Source organism: Schistocerca piceifrons, chromosome 1 (assembly GCF_021461385.2).
Source record: "Schistocerca piceifrons isolate TAMUIC-IGC-003096 chromosome 1, iqSchPice1.1, whole genome shotgun sequence".
Taxonomy (NCBI): domain Eukaryota; kingdom Metazoa; phylum Arthropoda; class Insecta; order Orthoptera; family Acrididae; genus Schistocerca; species Schistocerca piceifrons.
Window position 1 is genome coordinate 788,312,041 of NC_060138.1, and position 24,618 is coordinate 788,336,658.

Consider the following 24,618-nt stretch of genomic DNA (forward strand, 5'->3'; position numbering starts at 1 on the left):
AATCTGACTCGCTTCCATTACCTCTCGCTTTAGCTGTGGCAGCATCATTACGGTATTTTATGCGCAAAAAATAGTGATTGTGCTACAAAGCCATTTGATCTGAAATGTCTAGTTCTTGTTTTTCTTTTGTTGTTATTCAGTGACAGCTGCTAGTTTTAGTTTTTCATTTGCAGATCAGGCTTTTTCTTATGGAACTATATTGCAATGTATGCTTTGTTGACAGAAAGAACATTTGCTTTCTGTCCTTCCACTTTCCAACAACAGTGCCAACAGATGACACTTTCTCTACCAATTCACGTCTTTTATATTTTTAGTAATTGATAGAAGATGCCTTCTGTTCTATATCAACGCCCGCACAAAATCTGTCATATTTTGAAGCTGCTATTTTGCGACAGGAACTGACACGTCGTAGTTAACTGTAACAACTTTTCAATGCTCACCAAAATAATTATTCTTAAGCTCCAGCATGACAGTTTCTGCAAAGTTTTTAGGCACGTAATTTATGCAGTCTCTGAGTCACCATATACAGAGATATCCAATGCTATTGGACAGTCTTAAAATCTTAATGTCTTATTTATGACATTTAAGTTTCACCATCTTTTTTACCTGATTTATTGTCTGTGAAATCAGTGCACTGGAGGAGTTATTGAAAGCAATTTTTGCTCATTATTGTAGACAAAATGTTGTTCTTTAACAGACCATTTGTGCTCCTATAATCTATTGTTGGATATACTATCACCAGTCCCATGTACACAATAATGCCAAAGAATTTGAAAATTTGTTTAGGACTCATTTCTTTCCAATAATTCACGATCTCCCAATGTCCTTCAGACTCCAAACCCACCACTTCATTCCTTATACTCCTTATGGATTCTATCCTGTCTCTCAATTACTTTTTCTTTGAAGGGATGTTTTCTTGACCTGGACTCAGGGCAAAGACACAATATCAACATTCCTTCACAACTGCAACAACTTCTCTCCCATTTGCTTCACAAGGTCTTCTTCTACCCAACACACTAATTTACTGAACAATGACCTCAACCTCTCTGATGGCTTCATTCACACCTCTGTCCACATTAAACTTACTAACCACCAATAGCACCTGCATTTCAATAGCTGCCATTCCGTCCACACCAAAAAGTCCCTCCTGTACAACCTAGCCACCCATGGACGATGCGTCTGCAGTGGCGAGAACTGCCTTTCCCAGTATGCTGAAGGTCTCATGAAGGCCTTCAAAGACAGGCAATAGCCCCTCCCTTCGCCCCAGACTTAGTTCAAAAACAGATTTCCCACACCATATCATCACACACTCCCAATCCTCCCACCACCTCCAAGAATCTGCCACAAAGGAGTGTCCCCCTCCCCCCTGTCACACACCATCACCCTGGACTGTAACAACTGAACCATATCATTTAGCATGGCCTTGATTATCTCTTATCATGCCTTGAAATGAGGGACATCCTAGTCTATCCCTATGTCACTCCCACTCCCCCAACCCCTTGCCACAGTGATCATATCCCTGCACGGACCAAAGTGAAAGACCTGCCCAATCCACCCACCCAGCACCTTCTACTCCAGTCCTGTCTCTGGCTTATCCTACCCCATCAGAGGTCAGACTACCTGTGAAAGTACCCATGTCATACAGCAACTCTGCTGCAATCACTGGACAGCTTTTTACGTCGGCGTGACTACCAAACAGCTGTGCCCACCAATATGAATGGTCACCATCAAACTGTTGCCAGGAAGTTGACTGCAATACATGGCTCAGCACAACATGCTAAATTACAATGGCTGCTTGACAACACAGGCCACCTGGATCCTTCCCTCTACCACTAGCTTCTCTGAACTATGCAGATGGGAGTTATCCTTAAAACATATCTCCACTCCCATAATTGTCCTAGCCTCAATCTCTGGTAACTTAGTTTCCCTTTATCCTCCACCCAACAGTTGACCCTTCCTCCATTATCATACCACCTCTCAAATCATGTAACCTTCATCATGTACCACTCTCAACTGCCTCTGACAACCATGCATCACATTACTAGTGTGTACACCTGCCATCCCTTCCCCCCTGCGTTTCTAGTTGGCAAACTGGCTCCCTCCGAGCTGCTAGCCACAAACCCCCAATCCCTCTCCACCCATCCCACCTGACATTAGCCCCACTGCAACCTAGCCCTCCTGCTAGCACTGTTGGTCCATCCAGCACCATGTAGTGGCACACACATGTGTATATTTGTGTCGTCATTTTACTCCAGCTCATTTTCTTTCTTTTTGTATGTTGTCAATAGACAACTCAGTGCTTCTAATTTTGAGTTAGTGGTCTCCTTTAATCCAAAAAAATATTTTGATCATACACTTTGATTTACATACTTACCATCTAAACATTGCATTGTATCTGTTGGTCTTAGTCGCAATCAGTTAATTACCCCCTTTTCAAAAAATCTGTTGAGAACTTGTGTGTGGTTTCACAGAACACTTCTCTGTAGAATCTAAGGCATTATTATTGTAATTTTTTCTTGATCTGTAAGTGCAAGCCCTTTTAAATGAATACTAGTGACAGTGACAATGACAGTGTGCTGTGACTGGACGAGAACCAATCAATCTCTTGCCATTACTGACACAATTGTTGTCATTCTGCCTTCACCAACAGTTGTACCAACAATCACATCATCTTCATCAGAAAATCTGAATAATTCTGGATACTCTACATTTGATTCCTCCAATATACTCAGTAATTCATCGTCAGTGACACCACAAATTTTTCAACATTTACTATTTCGTAATGTCCCAGTGTTTGATGATACAAAATCCATTTATGTTATACAATAACAATGCAGATACCACTGTTCAGAACAAGACCTAAATTATTAGTCCGCTTTAGTATGAATACATGGTGATGTTGAAACTTCACAACAACTTACGTGAAAGTAAACCATAGGCCGAAAAAAAGTTAAAAACATTCAATATGTTATTGTACCTGAATCCCTGTACATTCTCAACAGAATCGTGAAATCTACAGCAAAGAAGTAAGTACAAAGCCACAGCTGAAACTAAGACTCAGCTGATATCATCTCACTAACACAAGAACACTTCTACAGGCCACATAACGTCTACGTTGTATGTTTCATCAACAAACTTCACATGACTGATTCTAAGTGAAAGGCAACCATTCACCTATAGTGGACTGATATATGGAGCATAACACACGTAACAGAAAAAAGTATTCATACTAGCTTTCAAGCCCTTGCTGGACTGATTATTGAAAACAGGTGCCTGAGTTGAAGTGGGGAGAGAAGCACGCGGCAAGGAGGGGCTGGTGTGAGTCAAGTCTTTCTACATATGACTTCGTGGTTGCACAACAAAATGAAAGGATTTCAGAGGGTAAAGCATATATGAGATATAGAGAAAGGGGAAGGAGAAGAAGGGGAGGGTGTGTGCTAGCCCATATCTGTCTTCTGTCTGGACAGAAACCAGAATGGAAAAGGCAAGGCAAGGCAAGGCAAGGCAAGGCAGTGAGAAACAGGTTAGTGGGGGTTTAGACCAGGCTCTCGATAATCGATACTATCTTGCTGGGGAAGTGCGCATTTGGGTGTGTGTAAATGTGTGTACTTTTGCTAGAAAAGAGCAAGAGCGTGAAAGCCAGTGTGAATATCATACATCAGTCCACTATAAGTGAGTGGTTGCTTGTCCAAAGATATGTTGTCCTAAACAAAGTGGAGTACCCTGTGCCCTGTATAGGTTCTACTGGTGGCCTTCTGACAGTCAATGTTTCAAGCGGCACAATTCAGATTTTAATTTTACCTTTGAACAGATCATCATCATCATCATCATCATTTTCAGGCAAAAAAGTAAAATGAGTGTTCATTTTAAAAAGAAGAAAATGACTTGTTCTTTTCATTGAAAACATTAAGCATTTCATTCCTCTACTGGGAAATTAAATAAACAGAGGAAGGTAAGTGTCTTTCAGGCAGAATTATTACACTCTTCTGCGTACACACTGTGTTGACTGAAAGGAAAAGCTATAACTATGTGCTAGATTAGAATCTGATCAGTCTTTCACAAGCACTGTACTACCATTTGTGTTACCTTGCACACACATCACAAACTGACTCAAAGTTTTGATCTTCCACAAGTTGCAATTGGTTGTGTACTCCCAGGAAGAGATAAATATCTACACTGTTTCGAAAACAGTTTTAATTTGTCACACAGAATGAAATTCCTTTGCATTTTGTAGCTACACTGTATTTATGAAGCTTGTGGAAATTACATGTATCACAAGAAACCTACACTGTGGCTGTTAGAGAACAGAGAGAAAAATTCAAGCTAACTTTAAGAAGAAGAATGGTAATAAGTAATTACAGTTGGCAAAATATGAATAAAAGAAAAGAAAATTGTAAACAAAAAGCTATGAAGAATGGGTCATCCAACAAAAAAGGAAGTAATAATAAATAATACATGTGGAGGAGGAACAAATGACAGAGAAATGCATGCTATAAATTGTGAGGAGTGCAAATGAGGTCTATAAGCATTTTTAACTGTAGCCCATTATTACCCAGACAGGTAAATACAGATGAAGAGCCCTCTTCAGCAAGTAGATTGATAGCAAAGGAAGAAGTGTAAGATGTGAAGAGGGGGGCACAGTATATATTTGTGATAGACAGGTTTGACAAAGACTTTTTGAAAGGCAAGAGTGATGAAGATCATTTAAGTCACACACTGAACATTTTTAAACTATTTCATCAGTGAATACTGTAGCCTAGGTAAAATAATCATTTTATTGCTGCTGAGCAGGATGATTACAACAGTGATCAATCCTGTGTTGATCTGAACACCACATGCTTCACAAGGCATGATCATATTTAAAGCAATATACCCTTTGCTTTCTTTCAAACAGATAATACAGTCAGGAGTACACTGTTCTTATACTTCTCCTCCCCTTCATGATAACAATGACAACCAAGATTAAGTGTTCAAGTTGGACAGCATGATTAACAGGCACTCGGGTCAAGGCAAGGAAGGAATGGCTGTAAACAAAGTTCGTGTAACACTACGCACAACATATTGGTGTTGTGGCCCACAAATCGCTATGTGCTGCTTCCTTTTAAAATGTTGGCTCAAAATATTTGGGATGCTTATTTAATTTTATGGCCCAAGTATACATTTGTCTCCTTTCGTGGTACCTCAAACACTATCAGCTACAAATCATTTGCCTTTAAGAAAAGAAGACCATTGTTTATGTAAAAAATTTAATGGATATATATATATATATACTTATTTTCATTGAGCAACTACACTACTTAGCACCTTAAAAAGTACTTGCAATTACTGGATTTTCAAAAATGTTGCTCATATTATTTAACAAAATAATTTTGTTTTAATGCAGAATTATTTTAATATTACACTTCTTTGGAATGAAGTTAAAAGACAATTTTTAAATATATCCTTCTCTCCCACCTGTCAGGTATAAACTGGTAACAATGTAACAAGTTAATATCCAGTTATAATTAGTATTTTAATTCAACAGACTATCTTTGGCACGACCATTCAGTGAACATGTTCCATATCTAAACAAATGCATCCTGCTACATTCCTTTCGGTTTTTACTGCACACAAATATATTTGACATAAAGCCTCTAAGGAAATAAAAGATCTTTAAAACAGTTATAAGAAAAAAAATACAAAACTATTCCATTACTGCATTAATAGTAATATCTATTCACTTTAAAAACTTTTATGTGGCAAAACAACCTCCATAGAAAGCTACAAATGAGAATGAAACAGTTCACATATGTAAAGTTTATGCTAATGAGCTACAAAACATAACTACAAATACAAATCTAACTGCATACATTGGAATTATTTCAGAGGAAAAAGTCTGGCAATTTCTGTGACACAGAATGCAATATCACACAGTTGCCACCACGAATTAGATTTTACTTCAAAAAATGACAATCTCTCTCTCTCTCTCTCTCTCTCTCTCTCTCTCTCTCTCTCTCTCACACACACACACACACACACACACACACACACACACACACACACACACACACACTATCCAAAATCAATTTTCACTGTTTGCTTTTCTTTTTTAAATATTCTAACACTACTTCAGAACCAGTAATGAGACATGAGTCCACAAATCTCCTTATCAGAATCCATACAGATTTCTAAGTAAATGAAATCAAGCTGAAATGACTTGGCAATACTGCAGTCTTTGTCATGCATGACTTTCCTGAAATAGAATATTTAAGGATATAATATTAGAGATTCTCATTCACAAATGCAGATCAATACTGATGAAATGCTCCACTGAGATATGTCAGTTATAGCAGAAATGATGCAATTATTACTTTATATTAAATAAAAGTTTGTTTCTACACTATCCTTTCTCCTTGCAACAACTTACATTAACATAGTACTATATAAATCTTCTTTGTTATCCTATCTACAAATAAAGATTAAATTTGTGAGAAACAGTAGTCTTTTTTTTTTTTTTTTCATTTCACATGAACACACTTTAGCTGTGATCTCAAATATAAGGACTAGCATAACCAGTTTTACATCTGTCAAGAGTGTTTGCTTCACTTAATTCGATAATTATGTTGGCCATATATACTTTCTCAATATACAAGAAGTAAACAAATTCTTTATTTTGAAATCCTGAAATTTTGGATAAAATTTTAGGTTTAACAGCTCATGGATCTTATTTGTTTTTGTGAGAAAGAGTTTAAACAGTTTTTTGCACACTGATCTCACTACAATCCAAAATTATACTTGGGGGTGATTTAAAATGCCAATACTGTAATTACTGAACATTCCATAACTGAAACAACAGAAAATAACTTTAAAACACATAGTAAGGGGGAAAGGGCAAATATGCTACCAAACTGAAGACAAGGACAGGTTGTTAGATAACAACAGTAACAATAATAAATGATGATATATTGGCCAACAAAATTTTACAACTTTGAGATGGTTGCAAAAATGATTAAAACAGAAAACCTATCTGCAGAGGCATCGAATAGATAACAGAGGGGATAAAATGACCCTCATTTTCATTGTGCCTGCAACATGTGGACATTTGATGTGCATTTTACTAAACATCTACTGAAATGAAATGCAGATATAACAAATGTACAAATGTTTAATATAACTGAAGAATTCCAGGATAAATCATAGCTTGTATTCACACAGGGCTGAATTGTTTCATAACTTGTTTCCAAACAAAATATTCCAAATGCAACACAACAAACAAAACATTTAACAATAAAGCCATGTTTCGTATGGTCTTGGACGACTTTATGATCATAAGCTGTTGGCGATTCTTTGTCAAAATACTGCAGTTTCTGAGAATTCAGAACTAGAAATTTTAGAAGCTAAGAAAAAATATGCAAATAGTACCTCTAATTTTTAAATAACTGATTTTCAAAGAATGAAAAACAGGTCTGAGAACAGTTACCCTGAATTATTTTTATATGGATATGCCATCCACTAGTACTACGATGGGTGATTCGCAGCTGTATCTATAAGTGACCAATAATAAAGAAAGAAATAAATAAATAAGAACAAAAGAAAAACAGAAGCATAAAAATTATAGAAAACAATAAAACAAGCAGATGAATGATATGAATACACAGAGATACAGTCTTATATTGAAGTAAGTATGAAGGTTAATTTGTGATTTAATTGCACTGTTCTTGCATGTCTTTATCATATGTTTTTTTGTAGTTTTCCAGCACATTTTTGCCTTGACTTCCTTTCTAGTTTCCACTGTATTTTCTCTTCTTCTGTCTTTCTATCAGGATGGAGATTTAGAAAATGACTTCGATTTTATCTACTAAGTTTTATGTGATATATCCTACACTCATCCAACATACATCAAAATAAATGGAGCATAACTGTGTTGCAATGTAGTTTAGCATTTATGACCGTCATCTTAATTAATCTAGAGGTTTTATGGAAGCCTAACTGGAGAACGAAATCCTTTGACTATAGTATTTTTTGCATTAACCATTTTATTTAATTCACGTGGATGACTACATACACATACCAGCCCAATCAATCATCTATTTCCTGTGCTGATGGTGACCATATATCGTACACAAACCCCGCAGTTGGAGTTACCCTGGTGTTCATATTTAATAATTATAAATGATTGAGTTTTATATGCAAAAAGTATAGATTGCTATTCACAGCAAAGAGGAGGAGCTGAGTCACAGAAAGACACAATGAAAAGATTGCTAAACTTTTAGCTTCCAGAAAAAAAGTCCTAATTTGGAAGCAGAAAAACAAACACACACAAACTGTCACTGTCTACGCCCAAGTGACTGCTGCTTCTGAAGGAGGACTTTTTTCTGAGAGCTAAAAGTTTAGCAGTCTTTTCATTGGGTGTGTCTGCAAGTCAACGCTTGTTCTGTGTGATTACTAACAATCTATCTTTTTATATTGTTGTTATTCCATCTCGGAATTTCCATTGTTTGAGTTTTACACGTACAATTTTGCAGCATCCTACAATTACTTACAAAGCTATAAAGGATTTTTTTTGCAAGAATGATCTCTACTTTGCACTGATCACTCTACAACAAGATCTGTGCTGACTTGTTCCAATGCTTTCATACTATAATACACATTTGCAGTGCAGCCCTAGGAGATGGATGATATACTCCTGCTTTCACCCCTTGCCTCCCCCCCCCCCCCCCCCCCCCCCAACCAAATGTGGTGTAATTTGTTCATTTATAAAAAATATTACTGACTGCTCCTCTAGCTGGCAGGAAAATTACTTTATTATTTTGAAAACATATTAGCTACAATTCATATTTAAGTTAACGTGTACCATATAAGGGTCTCACTTTTGCTTTCATGTACACTTGTGGAACATACTTCCTGCTGAAACTGCTTTATTTTTATTCATTTAATATATAAAACATTTTAAGAAATAGTTGTCATGTTTCCAGAATGAATCTTTACCCCACACTGGAAATTGTGCTGTTTTGACACTTCCTGTCAGATTTAAACTGTATGCCAGAGAGAGACTCTTTAACTCAGAACCTTTGATTCCCAGTCTAGCACACAGTTTTAATCTGCTAGGAAGTTTCATTTTTCATGTTATATACTAAACTTCACAGCACAATCTATCTGAATCGTCGTTATTTATCCAAATTCTTGTCTGTTCTGGTCTGAGCAAGAAAATTTCTAACAAAATCCAGATGAGCTAGGGACATTCTATTCATTACCTAGTATTTTATAATTCAGTACACTCTTTGCAAATTTAAGTCCTTTAAATTCTTTATTTTCTCATTTACCATACCATAACTGAGTTTGTAAATTCTATTGCAGAAGGCTTGTAGTGTTTTGGCTGTGAAATAAATGCTCTGTGCAGTACTTTCATCTTGAAGGTTATGAAGGCGGGGATAAATGCACTAGCAGAAAAAGACAACAACAAAGTTCCATCATCATGGCCTCAGACAGACCAAACGGGACCAACTAACGACCGTGTCATCCTCAGCTAATGGCATCATTTGGGTGCATTATAAAGGGAAATTGGGTCAGTACACCTCTCCCCTTTCATTGTCAACTTTAGAGACCTTGTAATGCTTCTGATCATTCAAGCGCTCCTCAACTGGCATGATGAGGCTCAGTGGACTCTGCTGTAGTTCTTCCACCAAGGAAAAGTCCTTGGCAGTACTGGGAATTGAATCCGGGACCTCTAGATGGCAGTCAGCCACACTAACCACTCAGATATGGAACTGGACAACAGAGAAAGAAGTAGAGAGAAAATACCAACTGGGTATTTCATGAGCCAATTCACAGTAATAACAAACTGAGATCGTTTGGCAGTTACAGGCATTCACATAATGCTGGGCAACTCTTCACAGCAAACAGATGACAAACAATGTTGATTAAAAAATTATAAACAAAAAACTACACAAACAGAAGTTGTTGTTTCAATGTCATAATAAAACCCAAATGCGAGAAACGTTCACACCTTTTGTTTTTTGTTAGTTATTCTCTGCAACTACAAAACAATTTTTTGTTTAATGATGGTAATTTTATGCATACAGCTGCTGTTTATACAGGCAACATAGCATCAATTCTAAACTGAGCAGATTTGGCACAATAACCTCCATTTTTATAAAAATATTTAGAACTGTCTTTTGCAGTGAAACAAATCAGCCCATTAAAGGTAGAATATTAGCAGCATTCCAAGCAATTAATATTACAAAAAAATATATAGATTCTGTTGAAAATGTATTCTGACTGCACAAATGTTGTATATACTAGGGAAAAAGTTGTTTACTGGTCTATCCTGGCACATAAATGTTGGATAACATCATCTGATTTATAACTATACTGAGAATGGCATTCAAAATTACTGTGGTAAATGCTGCAAAACTGAACTGATTCACAGGCAATGACAAACACACCAACTGTTCACAGCTAAGCTACACCATTACCAACCCTGTTTACAATAGGGCGCTGTAAAACCTAACATGTCCTTACAACCTACCCATCAGTCGGTAATGGAAGCAGCAAAGATTTGTAATGTTGATTCAGCTGTTCAAATGCCCCCTAGCGTTCCAAAGAAGGAGGGGCAGACAGTGTTAGTCATTTCTTCTTGTCCTTTCTTGAAGCTTGTCTGTTCTCTGCAAGTGGTGCAGGGGCAGTCGGGACAACAGGGACAGAAGCACGCTGGTCTTCCATGCGACCAGACTGCAAACGCATAATGAGTGAGAAAAAGTCTTCATCAGGAACAGTAGCACCTCGAGCAGCAGAGTGTGTTCGAGCTTCTCCTTCAGTTTCATTATCATCAGTGGGCAGAGAACTGCGTTGGTCCTCTAATCTGGAACTCTGGAGAAGAAGGAAAAAAAAAAAAAAAAATCATAAGTTAGTATAATGAATACATCAATGTATTTACTTCACAAAATTGTGATAATTCAGTTGCCCATATTGCCATTAATCAAGACATCTATAAATTCTTAAAAAATTCTAAAGTAAATTGAGTAAAAAAGCTCTACTTGTTTAGTTATGTTAGTTTGTAACACAGCATAAATGCAACATCTTGTGCAATTTCGTGATTCCAGAACAACTTTGTGCCTGAGTTAAAGTGAAATGTGAACAGATGTTGAATATTGTACAAGTAGGACAGAAGCAATTGAGCTGCCAATGCCCACACAAAAAAGAATGAAAACTTTGCTAGCTTTTGGACAATTCCTTTAACGAACTACAGTTGTGTTGGCTGAGCAACACACGTGCGCACCTCCATTGAGCCCGGTAAATACACAATACCAGGACTGCAGTTCTGCAGATAAGACTGGGGTGAAGAGTTATATCAAGTGGGATAGGGTAGACAAACAAAAGAGTTGGGAAGGAGGAGGAGGACAAGTTAGGGAAGAGTGGCTAATGGCTCACAGGGAGGCAGCAGGTGTGCAGGAGGGAGAGGCAGCTGTTGCGCAGTATAGGAATGTGGCATACGGGCATAGGAATCAGGGAGTTTGTGTGGTGCACAATGATGATGACATGAAGGAGTACAATGGGCATCACAAGAGAGAGGAAGAGCAGACTGTAGGGCAGACTTGTGGATGCTTTGGGTTAGTTGAGACTGAAGTTAGGAGGATTACAGGAACAAAAAATGTGTTGCAAGGTAACTCCAGTCTATGCATTACAGAAAAGCTGGTGCTGAGGGGAAGGATCCAGATGGCATGGGTTATGAAGCAGTTAATGACACCAGGCATATTGTGCTCAGCAGTGCGCTCTGCCATTGGGTTCACCCTGTTTGTGGCCACAGTTTAATGGCGATCACTGATTCTGGTGGACAAGAACACACAAAATTCTGTGTAGAAATTGCAGCTGAGTTGGTATGTGACTTGGCTGCTTTCACAGATGGTCCTGCCTCTGGTGGGTTAGGATAAGCCTATGACAGGACTAGAGTAGGATGTTCTAGGTAGCAGAATCGGGCAGGACTCCACAGGTGACCCTGCCTCTGATGGGATAGGGTAAGCCTGTCACAGGGCTAGAAGAGGATGTGCTGGGTGAGTGAACTGGGCAGGCAAAGGGTTGAGAGTGGGAATAGGAGTGATATGGGGAAGGATCAGGATGTTATGTAGGTTGGGTAGGTGGCTTACTACTACATAAGGAGGTATGGGAAGGAATGTGGGTAGTATGATCCTCATTTCTGCGCATGATAGACGGTCAAAGCCCTGGCAAGGTAGATGATTCAATTGTTCCATTTCAGGAAGATATAGGGCGATGAGGGTTCTCCTTTGCAGCTGGTTCTTAAGGGTGGTAGGAGGGTTAGAAATATGTGAGGATACTGTGTGAGAAATCTGTTTGCAGACTAGGTTTTGGAGACAATGCCTGTCTGTGATGTCCATTGTGAGACTTTCAGCATGCAGGGCAGGGAAATTCTCTATACTGTAAATATGTCATCCACTGGTGGGTGGGCTATATGGGAGGGACTTTTTGGTGTGGAAGGGGTGACAGCTGTCAAAATCCCAGTATTGTTGATGGTTAGAGGGCTTGGTATGAATAGAAACTGAAACCCCTTGTCTGGTTCAGGTTCATTGACAATATCTTCATAACTTGGGTAAAGGGCTGAGGCACATATTCTCATTCCTTCACAGCCTCAACACCTCACCCATGCCCTTCATCTGGTCCTCCTCAAACCAATGTGCTACTTCCCTGGGCATTGACCTCCACCTCAGATGAGCCATATCAGTCTCACTAACCATCAAGAATACCTACATTTCCTGGGCACCCGTGGATGACATATATGCAATGACCAAATTCCCCTGTCCAGTATGCAAAAGGTCTCACAAAGGCCTTCACAGATAGGCACTATCCCCAAAACTAGTCCACAAATGGGTTACCTGAACCTTACCCCTCACACATCTAATCTTCCTATGACCATAAAGAACCCAATATCATCCCAGACTGGAGCAACTGAACCATGCCCTTCCTAGGACTTCGGCTATCAATCTTAATGCCTGGAAATAAGGGACATCCTACCCACAGTCCATCCCAACCAACCTGCACAACCTAGTCCATCCCTAAGCTGCTTCCCCTCTTAAATCCAAGGCACAGGGTCATGTCCCTGTGGAAGACTTATATGCAAGACAGGCCAATTCACCCAACCAACACATTCTACTCTAGTCCTGTCACACATTTATCCTATCCTGTCAGAGGAAGGCCTGCTGCAATTTCTGCACATCACTGTAAGTGGGCACAGCCACCAACCAGCAGCCCATCAGGATGAATAGCCACTGCCAAACTGTGGCCAAGAGCAGACTTGACCAACCAGTGGCAGAACACATTGCTGACCACAACATGCTAGAGTTCAATGGTTGCTTCACAACCCATGCAATGTGGATCCTCCTTCCCCTGCACCTGCTTTTCTGAAGTATGTAGTTGGGAGTTATCTTTGCAACACATGCTTCTTTGGTGTAATCCTCTGGCCTCAATCTCCACTAACCTACAGCACCCACTCCACTCCCCAAAAGTTTCCTCCTCCTCTGTCCTGTCACCCCATCCCCCATCCACTTCACGTCACCATTATTATGCAACACACAAACTCTCTGGCTCCGGTGCCTGTGCGCCACATTCTTATCCCATACACCTGCTCCCTCTCTCTCCAAGCACTCCTATCCTATACACACACTGCCTCCCTCCAAACCATCAGCCACCCTTACCCAACTCCTCCTCCTGCTACCCACCTCTTTTCTACCCAATCAACCTGACACAATCCCTCATTCCAATCTACCTCCCGAACTGCAGTCCCGACACTGCATTTTCAGCCAACAAAATGTAGCTGCTCAGCTGTGTGTGTGTGTGTGTGTGTGTGTGTGTGTGTGTGTGTGTGTGTGTGTGAACTTGCATTCTAGCTCGTTAAAGGATTCACTCAAAAGCTAGCAAACTTTTCATTCTTGTTTGTGTTGCCATTGATGACTCAATGGTTGCCCTATTCAGTGAGTTGTGCTGAACTTTCCCCATCATATTTTCAGAAGGAAAGGAGTCATTCATAGCCTTGAAGCAGAAGACATACAGAATATTCTTATGCGGACTCTTAAGGATAAGGATGAGACACGGAGTCACTGATTGGCACATAAACTTTACAGGGAACATTACTAGATTTTGGGTAAATCTTCTGCACGGCTATAGAGTACACACACACTTACAGATACATCTGCATGGCTACATTGTCTCAGGTAAATACATTGCATGGCACTGCAGTTTGAGACCTCAGTATCCTTTATGTGCCAATCAATAAGTCACAACTTCAACTATTTGGTGAATTGTTACATTCTTTTCCCTGTTGTTTGTTTTGAATAGTTCAGTCCGTGGTTAGTCTCCACTTATGAACCACAAAGAGTGTATTTTATTCTAACTAAAAGTGAGTTACTTATTTAGATTTTTCTGTATGCTTTTATAGTTTAATTCTTAAATTCCTTATATGTTTGTTTACTTAAGGGGTGCAGTATCACATTTTAGCAATTGTGTAATGTACACTTAATGCTACATGCAGTGCCCCTGTGATTTGCTCTAAGCTGCTGGCTACCCTTTTACAGAGCTCATTCAGGTGCCAGCCTCCATTCATGAACCACCACGAGAGTACATTGTTTGCATCTGCCAGCATAAAGTGAACTAATCTTGGAGAGAAGTTCATGTTTTTAAGTAGCTTGTGTTACTGTTTTTAACAAATTGGCAGGAAAAATCTTGTCTAAGAGACAATAGGGTTAGATTTTATGTTTTTTTGCATGTACTGCCTTCACTTGAATTTTAGCAGTAGGTTGGATAGGGTGTATTCATGCTACGTTTTACACAAGAGGAGCTGGCTGCAGTTCGCAAATAGCTGAAGATATTGGCTGCACTCAGCTGTATGCAAGCTTTTATCTTGGGGTGTAGCGATGGTAAAGAAGCTAGTTCATAGCATGGGCTGCCTCAAGTGTCTCGTGTTTCACCCAAGGGCTCTGCTTCCAATGCATCTTACAGCTTACTCGACATGGTGGAACCATGCTCACTGCATACTGAGCGGCACGTTGTAATGCACTTACATCACTTGAGGCAGACTATCACAGTGATAAGTGACTGTCCGGCCTCACTCATTCACCCTGTGAGGAGACAAGTGGTTGCCCCTTCAGCAGAGTCCAAGCAGGCATACAGGGCTCAGGTTTGTAGTTATTGGGAACTCCAATGTTAGGCGTGTTATGAAGTCCCATACAGGAGTAGCATTCAGGGTTGCAAAGAAGTCCAATGTGTGCTTGGTATGTCTGCCAGAGCAGCCTCATCCGAGATGTGCAGAAGGCCCTGCCTGCAGCTATTGAGGATGCAAGGTGCAGTAATCTTCCAGTTGTGACTCACGTCAGCACCAATGACAACTGTTACTTGGGTTCTGAGGCCATCCTCAGTTTGCATGTGCGGCTGACAGAGCTGGTGAAGATAATTAGCCTCACTTATAGGGTGAAAGGAGAGCTTACAATTTACAGAAGCGTACACAAAATTGATCAGAGTCTCCATCAATTCTGTAATGATCTTGGATGCAGATTTCTGGACCTGAGGGTGGAGAATTGTAGGGCTCTCCTAGATAGATCAGGAGTCTATTACAAAGAGGAAGCAGCTGTTCGAATAACAGGGTACTTGTGGAGTGCACCTGGGGATGTTTTGGCTAGGCGATAACTCCATCCACTGATGAACACTCACCAGTTGACATGCAAAGAGGAAAATCAAGCTATGAACAGAGTATAGACACTTCGGGTATCAAATTTTTAACAGTAAATTGCCGAAGTATTGGTAACAATGGTCCTGAATTTACTGACATCAGCTAGTTTGACAACCCACAAGCAACAGACATACAGCTCAACTAAGACTGACATTATCTACAGTGTCAGTATAGACTGCACTGATACCTCGGGATTGCAGTATGTCTTAACTCATATGTGATTATGATATATAGTAAGCAATATTCATTCTACCAATGTCAACAGAATGTAATTTTTAATAAGTAATGTTATGTACTACTGTTTGTTTTGTCTTTGATTGTTTCATGTGTGAGTGGGAGCAGACAGAAGCATGATGAGAATTTCCTATGCAAGCACTGTTCTCAAGGTTTCGGCCAACATTACCACACTACTGCTCAGCCCTGTACTGGAGAGGTAAACCACTTGCATTGTGGAGGATTCCTGCGCTCATTATTTCATTATGTCATAATTTGTTGTACTGGGAAAACAATGTCTTGTAATAACATTCAGTTCAGTTACTGCTCATCTTCAACCACGATAACTTGGGGTCATATCACATCGTACATTTCAAATGATGGGAAGCCCAGGTTGGAATATCAACAATTATGGAAAGGATAGATTGATAAAGATGACATGTTGAGTTGCAAACAGGCACAACAAACAGATTTAACACCTTAAAGGGAAAGCTGCCATCACGAAAGAGAGGCACACTCACATTCACACAAGCACGAACACCTCACACACACAGACCGCTATCTCTCTGGCTGCTCAGGCCTGAGCAGCCATAGATAGTTGTCTTGTGTGTGTGAGGTGTGCCTGCTTGTGTAAATGTGTACATGTTTCTCTTTCCTGATGAAGGCTTTGGTCAAACGCTTAACGTGTAATGGGCTCTTTGTTGTGTGTCTGCAACTCAACGTGACATGAAGATAAGAAATCTGTGTCAAGAGATTTCTGCTTTACAATGAACATGCCTGTATTGTGAGTTTTTATTTGATAGGGTTTTGTACTTTCTTCTGTTACCCATGGCTTCTTCACAGTTACTTTCTTTGTACCCATGTTTTTCTTTCTTTATAGAGATGTCCATCCCTCTTCAACTGCACTGCCTACTGGGCTACTCCCTATTTCTGTATCTACAGCCCTAGAGAACTTCAAGTGTCTCTCGTCATTTCTTAGTACTTCCGTATCGCACTTCTTTGCATACTGATTTTTCCTAACTAATCTCTTAAACTTCAGCCAACTCTCCATCACTATTGTACTGTGATCTGAGTCTATATCTGCTCCTGGTATGCCTTACAATCCAGTATCTGATTTTGGAATCTGTCTGACCATGATTTAATCTAATTGAAATCGTCCCCTATCACCCGGCCTTTTCCAAATATACAACCTCCTCTTGTGAATCTTGAACAGAATATTCGCTATTACAATAATAAGTTTATTGCAACCGAATATCCATACAAATTCAAAGTACAATGATAATAAACAAAATTATAAATTTTATATATTGTGATTTGCAAGACTGTGTCTTCTTGGTATAGAGTTCTATATGGTAATGTTTGCATATTTGATGACACAGTTCACACTCACACACTGTGTTTGGTTCATGATATGACGTGTTGTTGCCAATAAGGTGGCAGAAAACATGGACTGCCATTCTGGTGATCATGTGTCTCATTTCAAAGTTTCCCTTTGTCCATGTTCGGTCAATCATTGCACCTGTGCTGTAAAATTTTGGAGGTATGTCTTCCCTTTTTTCCTTCAATGTTTTAATTAGACTTTCCAAAGAGCTGCTGTTGGGTAGCATCAGGTTTGTCCATAGGTCTTCAATGAGAAAGGGTCCCCATGCCAGCAGGTATACAAGTCTGGATCATGCTGCTTTGGACAATCCTATTGCTTTCTTTATGTAGGCCACCTTCACTCTTTTTAGTGCCATTAGATTCTTCACTTTAAGACGTGATCCGATAATATCTATGCCGTACATCTGTATTGGAAGATTTTGGCTCTGAATAGTGCCATTGCTGTCTCCAGGCTCTGATGTATTGTATTTCATGGATTGCCGTTATTGCTTACATTGCTTTCTCCGTTACGTGTTTTGTGAAACATTTTCAAGTTGTTTGTATTGTGACCCCTAGGTACTTGAAGTCTGGTACAATCTTCAGTTTTCTCTCCTATATGAAGATCTCAGCTGATGCAGGTGCTCTTCCTCCACTTCTGAGTATCATCATTTCTGTTTTCACCACATTTATTTTGAAGCCACGTTTGACACATCAATCTTCCATATCGTTCATTGCTTCTTGTAATTTTGCAATGTCCTCTGCACCTATTACAATAACGCCTCCATTTGCATATAAGATTATAGCTTCCCTTTGAGGTTTTCTTACAATTTCTTCCACTGCAAGGATAAATAACAGAGAACTCAGTGGGTCTCCCTGTAGTACTCCATTTGTATGGTGTATCGGTTCCAAGAGGGAGAAGTTGTCTGAGATACTTATTTTGTTCCATTGCAGTATTGTGCTTATGATTCGTGTCCATATATTGTTTTCTCCCAGGGTTTCCTCTGGTTTTTTGGTCATTAATTTTCTCTTTATAAAGTCAAAGGCTTTTATGAAATCTATAAATACCACATTAAACTTTTCTCTGTCTTCAAGGACACCTTATAAACTTTTTAGCAGGAGTTCTATTGCAGTCAGAGCTGCTCTTCCCTTCCTGAATCCCATTTGGCTTTCGGGAAGGTGTTCATTGATTGTTTTCAATTCTTTCTGTTATTATTTTTGTGAATACTTTGAACGGTAAATTTTCTAGGGCTATGCCTCTGAATTTGCTAGGGTCCTTGGGGTCTCCTTTCTCTTTATGCAGCATTTTTACTATTGACTGTCTCCACTGTTCTGGAACGGGGGCTGCTTCTATGCACTTATTGTAGAGTTCTGTTCACATTTGTGTTAGTATTTGGCAGTGTCTTTTAAATATTCACTATAAAGTCTGTCATGGCCTGCAGCTTTTATGGTCTTGGTGCTGTTAATGACATCTCTGATCTCTTGTGGCCAATAGGACTCATTCCATGGTTGTTTGTGACATTATCCTCTCTGCCCTCTTGTCTCCCTCTTAGTCCTTCCTTGTTCAGTGTCGAAGTGCACCTCCCATATTTTCATATCAATGCAAAGTATTTCAGCTCTTTTCTAAGGCCTAGCGCAATATATGGGTCTTTTGAGGCTTCCTCCACTAGTTTCTTTCCTTATTTTGCCTGAGTGTTCTCTTCTTTTCTTTTAGAGTTTTCTTATAGATATTTCATTTTTCAGCGTGAGTCCTGAGGAGTATACTATTCTCTGCGCACTGTTTTAGTTGATGTAGGCTTTCTAGAACATCTTTTCTTAAACTGTCACTCTCTGTCGAACCATTTTTTCGCTCTTCTTTTGTACATGGGATTGGCAACTTGTCTTAGGAGTTCTCATATCGCTTCTGTTGCTTCCTCTAATCACAAATTGTCTATTAGCATTTCGATTTGTTTTACGTTGTCTGATTTTGCTTCCACTTTCCCAACATCTATTGTTCTCGAAAGTGCTTCTTCCTCTTTTCCTTGCACTTTTCTGAAGTGGTGTACTTCACCTATTATATCAATGGCTGTCTTGTTAGGTTGGAAGTATGCTGATATTATTGTAATGTGTTTCATTTCGTTTCTGTCAGGAGTGTATGTTCCTGTTCGATAGTTGCTGTTGTTGGTGTTAATTCCGGTTTTATGAGGAGAGTTATTCTTCCACTGGTCTTCCTCTGTTGTCTTGTTTTGCATGGAGATGAGTGCAGTACAATTCTGGGTGTTGCCAGTTTTTGGTTAAAAATGTTTCTGTTAGGACTGCTATGTCATATCCCTGGGCAGTGTTCTTGTGTCTTATGGAAGACACACCCCTCTGTTTTCTTGGGGGAGGGGGGAGAGGGGAATGAAAGCACCTGACTGTGATTCCTGCTGGCCAGAATTCAGCTTTATTCGTCAACTCTTAAAGATGTGAAAGGGGATGCCTCCTTTAAAGGATTTTGTATTATTATTGTTTACCAGTTCTTCGCATTTCACGTTTTCTTTTATTCCTTTCTTATTGAGGAAATATTTTATTGAGTCTGATACTGTCTCAGATTTGAGCTCTCCTACATAGAGCCAGACCATCTTATCTGCAGCTAGTAGATTTGCATCTCGTGGTCCAGCACCAGTCAGTGTCTCATGTTGCTTAGTTGGCCTTCTATGCGTAACTTCAGTCCATTGCTCTTCGTTTGCATTTGTTTCTGTTTCTTGGTATTGTGCAATGTCCCGTGTTGTAAGTGTTTCATATTCTTTTGTGTGAAATGCTTTTTCAATTTCCCTCTTCATGGTGTTGGGTATTTGCTGCAGCTTTGGCATCTTTTGACTTGTACTCGCAATTTCTTCCTTCATCATAATCTTTGCACTGTTTGTGAAATCCTCCGTTATGAGGCTTATCTTTTGCACTACTTTTTCTGTGATTTTGCCTCTAATACTGTGTCCATTGTTGTAGTTACAAGTAGTTCCACTATGAGTTGGTATGTGCTGGTTGCCGCTCTCAATTTCTTGTATTGGGTCAACAGATGGCGCCACTTGTCCCCCAGCGTTGCAGTCCTTTCCCTCTGTCTGGGGGTTGCTAACCTCACTTTCTGAGCTGGCGTTGTCTTTATTTTTAGCAATTTTCCACACTCATGTCCAATTTCATTAGACTGAAACATTCAGTCAAGGTACTCACCGCCTTTAAGATGTCATCTTTCGTCACTTTCTTGAGGTACCCTCTGATTTCCACTATATTTATCAAACTTTGTAGGGCACATTTAACACATTTGTCTACTATGTACCCCATCTTTATGAATGGCTATTACTAGCTGAAATTTATTACAGAACTCAATTATTCTTTCTCCTCTCTCATTCCTTGTCCCAAGCCCATATTCTTCTGTAATCTTTTCTTCTACTGCTCCCCCTACAACTGCACTCTGGTCCCCCATGACTATTAAATTTTCATCTCCCTTTCAATATCCTCATATACTTTCTCTATCTCTTTATCTTCAGTGTGTGACATCGGCATGCACACCTGAACTATTGTTGTCAGTGTTGGTTTGCTATCAATTCTGATAAGAACAACCCTATCTCTGAACTGTTCACAGTAACACACACTCTGCCCTATCTTCCTATTAATAATGAATCCTATTCCCGTTATACCATTTTCCACTGCTGTTGATATTATCCTATACTCATATGACCAGAAATCCTTGTCTTCTTTCCATTTCACTTAACTGACCCCTACTATATATACTGAGTCTTTGCATTTCCCTTTTCAGATTTTCTAGCCTCCCTACCACATTCAAGCTTCCAACATTCCATGCCCTGACTCATCATCCTTTCATTGGTTATTCATGCTTTTTCTCATGGTCACCTCCCACTTGGCAGTCCCCTCCTGGAGATCCAAATTCCGGAATCTTTTGCCAATGGAGAAATCATCATGACACTTTTTCAATTACAGGCCACATGTCCTGTGGACACATGTTGTGTGTCTTTAATGCAATGGTTTCCATTGCCTTCTGCATCTTCATGATGTTGATCATTGCTGATTCTTCCACCTTTTGGGGCAGTTTCCCACCCCAAGGACAAGAGACTGCCCTGAATCTCTGTCTGCTCCTCCATCCTCTTTGACAAGGCCATTTGCAGCATTAGGGTGACTTCTTATGCTGAAAGTCTTTGGCTGCCAATGCTGATTATTAATCAAAATTTAAGCAGTGGTGGGTTTTGAACCTGGAACTGAAGGCATTTTGATTAATAATCAAAGATGCTACCCCTAGACCACAAGTGCAATTATGGATGGCTGTGTAGGCAGCATGGCTCAGTACTTCCGCAGGGGGCTTCAAACAAATTTCTGAGTCCATGCCTCATTGAGTTACTCCACAATAATGAGCAAAAGGTCTGACATGATATTAGAAGGTATACCATGACTTTTGTCACCTCAGTGTTGGTTAAAGTTAATATCAAACAATTATATATTTGTCAAACAGTAAAGGACATGGTTCTACCACATAAGTTGAAACTGCATCCAACGCCTATAGGGTTATGGGACTTAACTGCCGTTGATTTTTATGGGTCCCTAACAAGAGGAAGAGAGGAATTAACCTTCATTTTTGTAGTCCTGAATTGCTGGTCTAATTATATATCTGATTGAATCCTCTTGAGGCAGTTATGGCTAAGAGAATTATAAGGTTCCCCAAAACTGATTAATTTGCTAAATATCATATTTCAGGAAGGCAGCTATTTTATTCTGGTAGTCAATTTAGTGGGACCATATTTAAGAAATTTGTGGACAAATTTAAGTAATAGTGTAAAGATATCAAAGTACCATCCTCAAAGAGACTCTGCTGAAAGGGTAATGAAGGGAATGGTTATGTTGAACATACTGTAGTAGTTGTCATAACCAATGGATGGATACATTTTATGAGTTTCAAGCTATGTTATACCAGGTGTAAATTTTAAGTTGACAAACCAGAATAACTCAAAAAATAAGCTTCACACGAAAAAATGTGTAGAATCCAAAGCTAATTATTTTTGGAGGGGGATACCTGCTGGTGCTAAGCTTGGCCCGCCACCCCAGCCCCCTGGGGTGTCGCGGAAGGTAACTTTACAATTTCAGATGGGAACTCCCATTTTTTTCTGCAGAATCAGGTTCTACATAAGAAACTACATGCATTTTGTCTTAAACATTTGTTTTGATTCTTGGTAGTTGGCACTGTAATTCAAGAAAATCCATATTCTCATTTTTGCGTGGAAAATGGTTACGGATAAATAAAAACTACCTATTTACCTCATAAATTTTGATTCGCTAAAACTAAAACTCTCCCTCTCTCACCATAGTGTGGGGTTTGAGAGAGAGGAATTAGAGTTTTACAAACGTTGACCCAAATATTAATTTTTTCCGCAGATTCAGATAAGTTTTGTTTGTTTCTTGGTCATGAGGCCACACAACTTTTAATTATCAAACAAATCATCTGACTAGCTAACTGACTAACCAAACACCCTACTTACTAATGAGTGTACTCATTAGCTCACAGAGTAAACAAAGTAAAAGATTAACTGAGGAAAGGACTAACCCACTCGCTAACTAAAGATGAACATATTCACATTTAAGATTTGGTGATCCTGAAAAGGAACGATTGGTTTCGTTTTATTGCTGATTATTAGTAAATACTTAAAAGTAAATAGATTTTGAGGTACTTGTTTCCAGGGAGTCCCATCGCCGCTCACTTTCAGTCTACTTGTTGTCCGTAAATATCTTGCATCTAACCGTTTTATGAAATCAAATGTTCAAAGTGATGACCTCCAACTTTGATGCATTTATTGACTCATTCTGTAAATTCCTGCACATATCTTGATAACATGTCTGGTGTAATTGCAGTGCAAGCATCTCTTATTATTTGCAGCATGTTTCCGCGAGTGGTAGGCATTTCCTGATAAACAATATCTTTTAGATAACCACATAAGAAAAAACATGGCGAGGTAAGGCCAGGCGATCTGGCTGGCCAATTCACAGGACCTGCCCTGTCGATCCAGCAACCACGGTAAAGTCAATCTAGTACATCACATGCTACTAATGAATAATACGCTGGGCAACCACCATGTTGAAACCACGTTTTGTCGAAGTTTGATGCTCAGGTCTTAAAATTGATCTGGCAGTTCATTTTCAAGTACCTATAGATTTTAATATTTGTTGCCATTCAAATTAGCATCGATAAAATATGGACCGATCAGTGTATCGCCAATTATACCACACCAAACATTAACTCACCAAGGCCGCTGATGGTTGACTTCTCGAATTCAGTGTGGGTTCTATTCACTCCAGTAATGCATGTTATGGCAATTAACTTTGCCGTGGTTTGTGAATGTTGCCTCATCACAGAAAAGTACTGTGGCAAAAAAGTTTTGGTTTGTTTGCATCCACTGAACTGCCCTGTGACAAAATGTTAGACGGTTTTGGAAGTCATCGCCTTGTAGTTCCTGATGCATGGACACATGGTTTGGATGAAATTTGTGGAGCTTCAGGATTTTCCAAACACTCATGTGCAAAATTCCTGATTACCTTGATATTTCTCTCATGCTCACATGTGGATTATGAGCCACAGCAGCTAGGACTGTCACTTGATTGTTTTCTCCACAAACAGTAGCAGCATGCCTTATTTTTTTCTGGTTCACACTACCTTATGCCGTAAATTGTTTAATAACTTGAACAAAAGAGGACCGTGATCGTAATTGGCCAGGAAAACGCTGCGCATAAAGCGGGACTGCATTGTCAAAATGTCTACCACTTTCTCCATAAATGTACACCATCTCAATTTTTTCTTCCACAGATGCCACCTATTAATCTCAGGAGAGGAAAGATAAGGGGAGTCAAGAAAGGCAGGGTTAGAATTTCTATGAGCGTGAAGGGGGCCCACTCAGCCTACAAATTCTAACTCTGTGTCAAACGTGACTGGTAGCAAGTAAAAGCCGCGAACGCAGTCGCACAAGGTAATCAAACATAAGTCGCCCAAAAGACAATCATTATAAATGATATATTGCTGTCTGAATGCTCTGACAGATAAAAGATACAGTGCGTTCATTACATTAATACTTATAATTTCTAAAGCCCAGTCTTATTACGAGAAAGGGTGAATTTCTTGTCTCTGTGCTACCTATCGGCGGCACTCCGAAACATTACGCTGCTCATCAGCAAGGGCTGGATAAAAGCGTCGATTATTGATCAAGGCTGAGTGGGATATCGATTATCATACATAATTCTAAAAATGTAAACGATTTAACAGCCGCGATATTCCAAAATAAAATAAAGATGTGAACAACGTGATTTAAGTCAATACATTTATGAAT

General features: G+C 39.4%; 1 protein-coding gene across 2 annotated transcripts in view; it reads right to left on the reverse strand.

Moving 5' to 3' along the window:
- Positions 1-5,493: 5,493 nt before the first annotated feature.
- LOC124713109 (G-protein-signaling modulator 2) overlaps positions 5,494-24,618 on the reverse strand; it is a 144,176-nt gene continuing 125,051 nt past the window's right edge. For both annotated transcript variants that reach the window (XM_047242924.1, XM_047242923.1), the window contains exons 13-14: positions 10,508-10,848; positions 5,494-6,232 (exon numbers count right to left, since the gene is read on the reverse strand). In XM_047242924.1, coding sequence (XP_047098880.1) covers positions 10,606-10,848 — 243 coding nt within the window. In that variant the 3' untranslated portion in view covers positions 5,494-6,232; positions 10,508-10,605. The remainder of the gene's footprint in view (positions 6,233-10,507; positions 10,849-24,618) is intronic.